Source organism: Cebus imitator, unplaced genomic scaffold (assembly GCF_001604975.1).
Source record: "Cebus imitator isolate Cc_AM_T3 unplaced genomic scaffold, Cebus_imitator-1.0 Scaffold671, whole genome shotgun sequence".
NCBI classification, from domain to species: domain Eukaryota; kingdom Metazoa; phylum Chordata; class Mammalia; order Primates; family Cebidae; genus Cebus; species Cebus imitator.
The window spans coordinates 541,052-552,440 of NW_016107986.1; the positions used below are offsets into that span (position 1 = coordinate 541,052).

At 50.0% G+C, this 11,389-nt stretch overlaps 1 protein-coding gene across 1 annotated transcript; it reads left to right on the plus strand.

Annotated features, from left to right (window-relative positions):
* Window positions 1-1,062: 1,062 nt before the first annotated feature.
* Window positions 1,063-5,630, plus strand: FZD7 (frizzled class receptor 7). The gene has a single exon (XM_017518351.2). The coding sequence runs from the start codon at window positions 1,838-1,840 to the stop codon at window positions 3,560-3,562; it is 1,725 nt and encodes a 574-aa protein (XP_017373840.1). The 5' UTR covers window positions 1,063-1,837; the 3' UTR covers window positions 3,563-5,630.
* Window positions 5,631-11,389: the final 5,759 nt, after the last annotated feature.

The following is an 11,389-nucleotide window of genomic DNA, read 5'->3' on the forward strand; positions in this document are numbered from 1 at the left end:
ATTAGCCAATGCCCTGGCTTCTAAGACGCATTTAAACATTTCTACGCAGATTCTAAATGGAGGATCAAATGGTTCCTTCTGCAACGAAGATGAGATCCCTAAAGGCCACATGCCGCTGAATCAAGGCACACCGGGCCACCGAAGACGCGCCGCGCGTCGTACAGTGTTCCTGGGCGCTCAGTCTCAGGTTACTTCTAGAACCAGTCCCCTCAACAACGTCTTCGTTTCCTTAAAACCTCGCTACGGCCAACCCACCTCCCCAGACTCCAGGCCGTGCGCGCAGGCTGGGTGGCCTGAGCCCGCGCCGCCCGCGCCCCCCGCGCCCCCCGCGCGCTCCGGGCCCTTCCTCCGAGGGGTCGGCCCTTCCTCTCGCAGTCATTCGGCCCCCTCCGCCCGACTCGAGTTTCTCCTCCGAGGCGGCCCCTCCTCCTTTTTACAACTGGGGGGAGGGGATTGGGGACTGTGGCTTCGCGTGTACTGTTTGGGTCCGGGGGGCGAGAAGCGATCGGCAAGGCGCACCCCCTTCTCGCCCCGTCCCAAACCCCACAGGAGGACCCGGCGACCCGAAAGCCGAGCCAGAGCCAGCTTTGCAGCCCTAACGCGATTCGGGGTCACGTCTCTCCCCGCAGGGACGCTGCGCTGTCCTCGCTCCCCGCAAACGCCGCTGGCGAAGGCTCCTTTGCTCAGGAATGCACATCTGAGTGCACCAGGAAGAGGAACGAATCTTTGAAGCAAATTCCCTTTCTGTGCGTTTTCCCCCCTGAGCGAATTCAGGGTAAAAGTTTTTCCTAACTTTTCCCTCCCAGTCCACCGCCCCTCCCCTCAGGAATCCGCCCTGAGCGCCGAGGACACCGCCTCCGCCGCTCCCGCGCCCGCCCCTTCCGACTTCCGCCCAATCCGAAGGCGGCCGCCGAAAAAACAAAGGCCGCCATTGGGCCGCCGGGGCCTGGGGCCGCCTCCAGAGTGGTTTGTGAATGGGGGGAGGGGAGGGGAGGGGGCGGGCCGGCCCGGAACCCTGCGAGCCCGACGCTTCTTCTGGCGACCAGCGCGACTCCGAGGCGTTAGTCGGCGCTCCCTCCTGGCGGGCGGCGGCGGCGGCGGGCGCCTGGACTCGCGGCTGGGGCTGCGCGGGGCTGGAGGGGCCGGGGCCAGGCCGTGGACACTGGTGCCGCGCGGCTTCGGACGCAGTGTGACTGGATTTCCAGAAAGAACTCGCCGCGCTCCCGGCTTCGGGGCCGAGATCGTACTCAGCGAGAGCCGGCCGTTTGCTGAAACTTGGGGCCGAGCTTTTGGAGCTGAAGAAGGAGCGGGGTGTGGAGGAGGAGGCGAAGGAGGCGGCGGCGAGCGGAGCCTCGAGGCCAGGAGGCGGAGCAGCACCGCCTAAGCGGCGGCCAGGGGTTCTCCAGGCGGGGGCCAGGAGAGGGGGGCGTGCGCGCCGCCGTGCGCCGGGGGTCCGGAGACTTGGGCAAACTTTGAAGGGTCCCGGGAGCCGCTTGTTGCTCCTCGGCGCGGAGGGAGCTGCTCCGTTAGGTGCCCGCTGGGAGGGCGAGCGGCCCTCCTCGGAGCCCCCAACCCAGGCTGACGAGTTTTGGGCCCCTGGCAGCCCTGCGACTGCCAGGCGGAGGCGGTGCAGGCACCCCCGCGGCTGGCGGCCTCGCCCCTGCGGCGCGGGCACCCCGGCGGCAGCGCTCTCTGCTCCCCGCCGCCCACGGCCCGGCCCAGGCGCCTGGAGGACTCTCATGAGCCGGGCGCGGCGGCGCCTCCTATCATCCAAGCCTCTCCCAACCGCCTCGTCGCACTCCTCGGGCTGAGAGCACCGCTGCACCCGCGGCCGGCGATGCGGGGCACCGGCGCAGCCGCCTCGCGCTCTCCCCTGGGCCTCTGCGCCCTGGTGCTGACGCTGCTGGGCGCGCTGTCCGCGGGCGCCGGGGCGCAGCCTTACCACGGAGAGAAGGGCATCTCCGTGCCGGACCACGGCTTCTGCCAGCCCATCTCCATCCCGCTGTGCACGGACATCGCCTACAACCAGACCATCCTGCCCAACCTGCTGGGCCACACGAACCAAGAGGACGCGGGCCTCGAGGTGCACCAGTTCTACCCGCTGGTGAAAGTGCAGTGTTCTCCCGAACTGCGCTTCTTCCTATGCTCCATGTACGCGCCCGTGTGCACCGTGCTCGATCAGGCTATCCCGCCGTGCCGTTCCCTGTGCGAGCGCGCCCGCCAGGGCTGCGAGGCGCTCATGAACAAGTTCGGCTTCCAGTGGCCGGAGCGGCTGCGCTGCGAGAACTTCCCGGTGCACGGCGCGGGCGAGATCTGCGTGGGCCAGAACACGTCGGATGGCTCCGGGGGCCCAGGCGGCGGCCCCACTGCCTACCCTACCGCACCCTACCTGCCTGACCTGCCCTACACCGCGCTGCCCCCGGGGGCCTCAGATGGCAGGGGGCGTCCGGCCTTCCCTTTCTCATGCCCCCGCCAGCTCAAGGTGCCCCCCTACCTGGGCTACCGCTTCCTGGGTGAGCGCGATTGCGGCGCCCCGTGCGAACCCGGCCGTGCCAACGGCCTGATGTACTTTAAGGAGGAGGAAAGGCGCTTCGCCCGCCTCTGGGTGGGCGTGTGGTCCGTACTGTGCTGCGCCTCGACTCTCTTTACTGTTCTCACCTACCTGGTGGACATGCGGCGCTTCAGCTACCCAGAGCGGCCCATCATCTTCCTGTCGGGCTGCTACTTCATGGTGGCCGTAGCGCACGTGGCCGGCTTCCTTCTGGAGGACCGCGCCGTGTGCGTGGAGCGCTTCTCGGATGATGGCTACCGCACGGTGGCGCAGGGCACCAAGAAGGAGGGCTGCACCATCCTCTTCATGGTGCTCTACTTCTTTGGCATGGCCAGCTCCATCTGGTGGGTCATTCTGTCACTCACTTGGTTCCTGGCGGCCGGCATGAAGTGGGGCCACGAGGCTATCGAGGCCAACTCGCAGTACTTCCACCTGGCCGCGTGGGCTGTGCCCGCCGTCAAGACCATCACTATCCTGGCCATGGGCCAGGTGGATGGGGACCTGCTCAGCGGGGTGTGCTACGTTGGCCTGTCCAGTGTGGACGCGCTGCGAGGCTTCGTGCTGGCGCCTCTGTTCGTCTACCTCTTCATCGGCACGTCCTTCTTGCTGGCCGGCTTCGTGTCTCTCTTCCGTATCCGCACCATCATGAAACACGACGGCACCAAGACGGAGAAGCTGGAGAAGCTCATGGTGCGCATCGGCGTCTTCAGCGTGCTCTACACTGTGCCTGCCACCATCGTGCTGGCCTGCTACTTCTACGAGCAGGCCTTCCGCGAGCACTGGGAGCGCACCTGGCTCCTGCAGACATGCAAGAGCTACGCTGTGCCCTGCCCGCCCGGCCATTTCCCACCCATGAGCCCCGACTTCACCGTCTTCATGATCAAGTACCTGATGACCATGATCGTGGGCATCACCACTGGCTTCTGGATTTGGTCGGGCAAGACTCTCCAGTCGTGGCGGCGCTTCTACCACAGACTCAGCCACAGCAGCAAGGGGGAGACTGCGGTATGAGCCCCGGCCCCTCCCCACCTTTCCCACCCCCTACCCTCTTGCAAGAGGAAAGGCACAGTAGAGAAAGACCTGTTTGGTGGGGGCCTGTTTCTGTAACCTTCTGCCCTTCTACTGAGAAGTGACCTGGAAGTGAGAAGTTGTTTGCAGATTTGGGGCGAGGGGTGATTTGGAAAAGGAGACCTGGGTGGAAATCGGTTTGGATGAAAAGACTTCAGGCAAAGACTTACAGGAAGATGATGATGATAACGACGATGTGAACCGTGAAAGGTACGGGCCAGCTTGGGCCTAAGAGAAGGCTGAGACCAGCAGAGACTGCTGTGAGTTTCCCCTGGCTCCGGGGCTGAACGGGGGCTGTGAGTGATCCCCCTGTTGCAGGGCAAGTGGCCTGTCCAGACCCCTGTGAGGCCCCGGGAAAGGTACCGCTCTGTCTTCGGTGGCTGCTTTGTTGGAAAGAGGGAGGGCCTCCTGTGGTGTCCTTGTCAAGCAGTGGTCAAACCATAATCTCTTTTCACTGGGGCCAAACTGGAGCCCAGGTGGGTTAATTTCCAGGGTCAGACTACGGTCTCTCCTCCTCTGCCCCCTCCCGCCTGTTTTTGCTCCCGTACTCCTTTCAAGCCTTGTAAAATAAGCATTTGGAAGTCTTGGGAGGCCTGCCTGCTGGAATCCTAATGTGAGGACGCAAAAGAAAGGAGGATAACATTTTGAGATGAGGCCAAGATGTGTAGTAGGTATTTCTGCTACTTTTTCATTTTCTGGGGAAGGCAGGAGGCAGAAAGACGGGTGTTTTATTTGGTCTAATATCCTGAAAAGAAGTGATGACTTGTTGCTTTTCAGAACAGGAATGCATTTTCCCCCGTGTCTTTGTTGTAAGAGACAAAAGAGGAAACAAAAGTGTCTCCCTGTGGAAAGGCATAACTGTGAAGACAGCAACTTTTATAGGCAAAGCAGCGCAAATCTGAGGTTTCCCTTTGGTGGTTAATTTGGTTGAGATAAACATTCCTTTTTAAGGAAAAGTGAAGAGCAGTGTGCTATCTCACTGCGATATGAGGTTCTGACTTCGCTAAAGGAAATGTAAGGGGGTTTGTTGTTTGTTTTAAATATATTTAATTCAGAACACATGATCCAACAGACTCTTAAAATATTCAGGGAAATCTCTCCCTTCATTTTTTTTTTCTTGCTATAAGCCTATATTTAGGTTTCCTTTCTTTTTTTTTTCTCCCATTTGGATCCTTCGAGATAAAAAGCATAATGCCTTCAGCCTCATAATAAAGGAAAGTTAATTTAAAAAAAAGCATAGAGCCATTTTGTCCTGTTTTCTTGGTTCCATCAATCTGTTTATAAAACGTCATGCGTAAGCTGGCCCTCTCTGTGTGTGGTTGCATGGGGAGGTGATCAGCAGATACCATAGTGAATGAAGAGGAAAGTTCCAACCATGGGCCCCATCTTTAAAGAAAGTCATTAAAAGAAGGTAAACTTCAAAGTGATTCTGGAGTTCTTTGAAATGTGCTGGAAGACTTAAATTTATTCATCCTAAATCATATACTTTTTTCTGTAATAGAACTCGGATTGTTTTGTATGATGGGGTAAAGCAGAGCAGAGAATCATGGGAGCTAACCTTTACCCCACCTTTGACACTACCCTCCAATCTTGAATCACTATCCTGTTTCTTAGAACAGTTTTTAAATGCCAATCATAGAAGGTACTGTAAAGTGTACAAGTTACTTTATATATGTAATGTTCACTTGAGTGGAACTGCTTTCTTACATTAAAGTTAATATCAATCTTGTGTTTCTTCAACCTTCAAAACTATCTCATCTGTCAGATTTTTAAAACTCTCTACACAAGTTTTGGCATCTTTTGTGCTGTATCTTTTAAGTGCATGTGAAATTTGTAAAATAGAGATAAGTACAGTATGTATATTTTGTAAATCTCCCATTTTTGTAAGAAAATATATATTGTATTTATACATTTTTACTTTGGATTTTGTTTTGTTTTGCCTTTAAAGGTCTACAACAAAGCCCCACTTTATCACATGTACAGATCACAAATAAAATTTTTTAATACAAAACGAACACTTATTCAGTTTACTATTCCTGTAATATTAAACCAAAGAAGAGAAAGAAGGAAAGTATGGGAAAAAAGTATGGAGGGACACTATTGGGTGTGTCCCCACAGAAGAGAATGACATATATTATTGAGGTCTTTTTTCTTCCTGCCTTTAAGATACAGAGTATAGTGAATGCCTTGACTGTCATTTAATTTTTTTTTCCTGTTTTTGCTGCTTTCTGCCTTCCTCCACACCACCCCACCACACACACCCTAAGCCCTTTTACAGCCTGCTTTGGATGACTATTGAAGGTATTGAATAAGCATCTGTTTTAGCGAAGTGCTGTCTGATCCATGTTTTTACTGCCCTTAGGAGATGAAATCCATATTTGAAAAGGACTAAAAGATATTTTTGATATTTGCTGCTTTTTTGATAGTGTTTCCCTTGTGAAGAATTCAATGAGTTTTTGGGTGTATGGGTTTTCGTTTGTTTTGTTTTTTTTAACTGATTGGTGTTTTGGTATCAAAACACTTGTGAAGAATTCGGTGAGGTTTTGGGTTTGTTTTTGTTTTTTTTTTTAAACTGATCCGTGTTTTTGTATTCTAATGCAATTTATATAGATTGGTAATCCTCAAATGCTTTGGGTTCAGGTGCTAGTGCAAGTCAGTGGATACCTCCAGATAAGAGTAGAGGCCTTGCTGGCGGAGTGTTCTCAGCTGAAGGCTTCCCTCTACCTTCTAGGTAAACCAAAGCAGAGGTCAAGCTGCTCCCAAGGTGGCAATGACTCAGCAGCTCCAGCAGGAATAGACTCCACGGCTGACCCTGGTATGGCCTCTGAGGCCACTGAAGCTATTCTTTCCTCTTGTAGAAGAGACTATGGAATCAGATTAGTCAGGGAAGCCTTCACTCTCCAGAAACTTTGATATGAAACAGTCCCTCAGGGGAAAGAAAAGGCATTTTAATACATCTAATTATGAGCCTTACGAGAATTTTTTTTTTCCACTCACCGCTCTTCTTTAATTCCGGTGCCTATTTCCTGGCTTTTTCTAATACAGTGGCTTCATTCCCTGGCATCCGTGGGACCCAGGAGCAGACTGGGTGCTGCTGTTTCTCTTGCCCCACTTGGCCTCAAAGTTTCTGTAGTTCTAAAGCACAACAGAAACAGTTCTGTTTTTGTTTTAATTAACAGGCTCACACACATGGCTGGTGTGTTTTACAAATGCATGAAATGAAAACCAGTGACAGTTCCCGCAGGAGCAGGAAGCTGCATGTATACACTTCGTGCAAAGCAGCTTTTCTTTAAGATCCTCCCGGGTTTTGAGCATCACAATGGGTGTAAGTTCTTAACCTGTGAAGATTTTGGCATCAAGGAAGGGAAAACACAGTGATTGCAAATCTCTGAAGGTTTATCCAGTTTTTGCTCATAAAATGACACCTTTTAGGTTAAAGCATGCCTCTCTTAACACCACACTAATACCTCCTGTTAAGAATGTTTGCTTTTAGAGTAGGTGGAAGGCTCCCAACGGGGTTTTTTCCTTGCAAATTAACTGCTGAAGGCACTTAGACCCTTCTACAGGGAGAGTGCAGTAGCTGCTCCTCTGAGTGTGTTCCCTTCGTCTCATCAGCTCTGCCTTGATTTTCAGGGCTCTCAAAGATTGAAGAGTGTTGGTCTTTAGTAAGGGAACAAAGACGGCAGATGAATACCTTGCTACTTGCTTTTTTTTGTAAGCAAAGATAAAAGTGTTCAGTTTAATTCCTTTCACATTGTGCCGTGTTCTTATGCAGTCAATTCACACCTAGGAATTTTAGAAGCTCAGGGATTTTTCTTGAGGAGGCACATCTCTGCAGAAAAATATGTGATGGAGAGTGTTTGTAAAAGGGTATGTGCAGCATTTAAGAAAAACATTGGCAGGAGTTTGGTGTTAATCCCCAGATAAGGAGTAGAAACACTTGTGAAAATTTTCTGCAGTTTATAAAACAGAACAGCTCTGTACAGCAACCCCATGCAACACCTAATCTTTTTAAGTCGGTATGTGAGAAATCTTGGCAAGAAAAAAAATAAATGTCTGTGGACAACATCTTACCATTAAAATAGAATTTTTAAATGTGCTTAAAATAGTGATATTAGAAATTCTCTGAGTAGAACTGTAGTAGTATAACAGCTGTAGGTTTGAGCCCTGTAATTATACTGGGAAAATCTCTTCTAACTCTCCCATCTTTAATTTCACTGAAAAGGCAGGTGGCTATTTATAGATGGTATATTTTTATATATGCATATGTGAAGGGTGAATAACAGCCTACAGGGCTCCAGGAAATCCTAGAAGGGTCCAAACCCACTCCAATGTGGACTGAAATAAGCAATTCATAAATCTGTTCTATTTTTCTCTAATGTATCCCCTCAGTGGCATTAAATCGATTCATAAAACTTGGTTCTTCACCTCTTCTCACTGTGTGACATTTCTTACATCTGAATCTGTATTCTTTACATTTTATACAAAAGTAAACTAGTTTAAAAGGGTACCATTAAACTGCCAGCTCTTTAGTAAACATACATTGTGCCTCTTATTCTCTTTGGTTCTTTTTTTTTTTTTTGAGACAGAGTCTGGCTCTGTCACCCAGGCTGGAGTGCAGTGGTGCGATCTCAGCTAACTGCAACTTCCGCCTCCCGGGTTTAAGAGATTTTGCCTCAGCCTCTGGAGTAGCTGGGACTGCAGGCACTTGTCACCATACCTGGCTAATTTTTTTGTATTTTTAGTAGAGACAGGGTTTCACCGTGTTAGCCAGGATGGTCTTGATCTCCTAACCTCGTGATCTGTGATCCACCCACCTCAGACTCCCAAAGTGCTGAGATTACAGGCGTGAGCCACTGTGCCAGGCCCTCTCTCTTTTTTTTGTTTAAGAACCAAAAAGATCAGTCACTTGGAATTTTCTCAATTCATGGATTTTTGGTAGAAGAAAGAACGGAAGCTTGACCAAGACAATAGTAGTTTATTATAAGGGATCCAATTCAACAAGTACTGATCAAACATCCACTACACTGAAGGTACTAGGACTTGGACTGGAGGGATGCAGAAAAAACTGAGACAAAGTCCACTGGAAGTAACTGTCAACCTAGTTGGAGTAAGGGGGGCATCTCCCAAGGAAGAATAAGCAAAGAAGTCTCATGCTAGACAGAACCTGACACGTGTCAGTGTAGAAGCACAAATGCTATTCGGAGTAATATTACCTGGCATTTGGTGGCATTTACTGTTTTTAAAAGCTCTTTTCACATTCATTATTTAACTTGATTCTCACAATTATTACAACCCTGAAATGGCAATAATTCCTCTTTTGAAGATGAAGAAGGCCAGGCACGGTGGCTCACGCCTGTAATCCCAGCACTTCGGGAGGTCAAGGTGGGCGGATCACTTGAGGTTGGGAGTGTGAGACCAGCCTGGCCTACATGGTGAAACCCCATCTCTACTAAAAATACAAAAATGAGCCAGACATGGTGGTGTGCACCTATAATCCCAGCTACTGAAATTGAGGCTGAGACATAAGAATTGCTTAAACCGAGGAGGCAGAGGTAGCAGTGAGAAGAGATCACACCACTGCACTCCAGCCTGGGTGAGAGCAACACGCTGTCTCAAAAAAAAAAAAAAAAAAAAAAAATCCTGAGGAATTCAGATGTGCCTTAGCCGAGGGTTTACTTTACTCTGTGAGGGCCATTTAGGGAGCTCAAGCCCAGCTCTTTTGCTCATTAGCTTCTGTTAGTGCTTCCCACCATAAAAGCTCTTTATGCTGGCGGACCCTGGCATCAGAGTCAGCTTAGAGTGTGAGAAGTGGCCTCCAAGAGATGTGCGTCTAAGGAGCAAGAAAGGGAATTTAGGAGGCAGGGAAACAGTAGGGAGGAGTGAAGAGATAGATAAAGTTCTATTTAGGCCATAAATAAAAACAAGCTGTTCAAATCATCCAACCTCATGGCACTCACCCTTCTCCCTAAACTTCAGCTTGGCCTTGCAGAATCTAGAGGCCAATTCAATCAAAGGGACAAGCATGCCGGGGAGAGAGTATGGTGGGACAGAGACTAGGAAATACGGTACCAGCAATGAAAGTGTATGCAGCATAACCTAGCACCAATGACATTTTTCAGTTTCCAAAGGAAAAAACAAATGGCATGCAACATTTGGTTCTAGTTTCCAGGTCTGGAGTCTCTGGAGGGAGGGATGGGGGTGGCAGCTGGTCATAGCAGCTTTTTGCAGCAGACATATCCTTGAGCTAAAATCATGAATTATCTTCACCTCCAACAGATGGTTTCCTGAGGACCTACCACATGCCAGGTGCTGTGCTAGCCCTGTGTTTAGCACAGTGGCTGCTGGGACTCACTCTCTCCGGTCTCAGCCAGTGCCTCGACTTGCCAACAGCACACCTCACTTATTTCCCACGTCAGCTGCTGGAGGGGGAGGAGGAGAGTGGGCCAAAAACCACTGTGCTTTTCATTTCAGAAGTGTCTTTCTCCCCAGGGTCCTACAATACTAACGAATAAATAGCAGCATCTTGATCACATTGTAAAGATGGGGGAAACCAGCACCATGAGTCTAAAAGTGGCTTGTCAGTGTCACAAGTAAATTATAACAGGCCAAGCCACAATGAAGGATCCACCCAGGTCGCCCAGTGACTCTGAATCTAGTCATCTTTCCCCCACAGCAGTTGGGTTTAAAGATGTGATATGATCTAAAGGAACCTAAGAGGGGCAGGGGAATGGTGGGGTATGGAGACCAGCTTTGTCAAGGGAAGCATGATGGTAGACTCACTACCATGCCCAGCTAATTTTTGTATTTTTAGTAGAGACAGGCTTTCACCATCTTGGCCAGGCTTGTCTTAAAGTCCTGACTTATGATCCACCTGCCTGGGTCTCCCAAAGTGCTGGGATTACACACGTGAGCCACCTTGCCTGGCCAAGATTGGCTCTTTGTACTTTGTTGATAACAATGATCATTGTCTTTATAATTGCTAACATTTATTGATTATTGGTGATATGCTAAGTCTTTAGTACAATATGGTGTAGTGGTCAAGATAGCTCACACGAAGCCTTAACCATAGTATTTGGCATCTAATAAGTGATCGATAAACATCAACATTATTATTGTTATATAATTATCTCTTTTATGCTTTACAATATCCCTAGGAGATAAGTATAATTATTCCCCATTTGACATGTAAGGGAATTTAGGCTTTAAAAGGTGAGTTGGAGAGCAGCAAAACTGGCTCCAGTCTGTGTCCCTGATCGCTATGCCACAAACATTTACTGTGGTTTTAATGCCTGCCATTCTCTTTTTTTGAGGAAGAGTCTCACTCTGTCACCCAGGCTGGAGTGCAGTGGCACAATCTCGGTTCACTGCAACCTCCACCTCCACCTCCTGGGTTCAAGCAATTCTCTGCCTCAGCCTCCCAAGTAGCTAGGATCACAGGAGCCTGCCACCATGCCCAGCTAATTTTTTTGGATTTTTAGTAGAGATGGGGTTTCACCATCTTGGCCAGGCTGGTCTTGAACTCCTGACCTTGTGATCCGCCCACCTTGACCTCCCAAAATTCTGGGATTACAGGCGTGAGCCACTGTGCCCGGCCTATTATTCTTTTTAATTTAATCCAGAACCATTCAAAAGGGAGGAAAATAATTTACATCAGGACAGAATGGTATCGAGGAGGGGATTTTCAGTGTTAGTCCCCAGAAAGTATTTACTTTTTCTTGGTGAGATGCAGAAGGCTTGTAAATGCTGTTTACATTCTGAAGTGCCAGA

What these genes read in the sequence shown, in the direction of transcription:
- FZD7 (XM_017518351.2), top strand. Translation starts at nt 1,838, where the DNA reads ATGCGGGGCACCGGCGCAGCCGCCTCGCGCTCTCCCCTGGGCCTCTGC.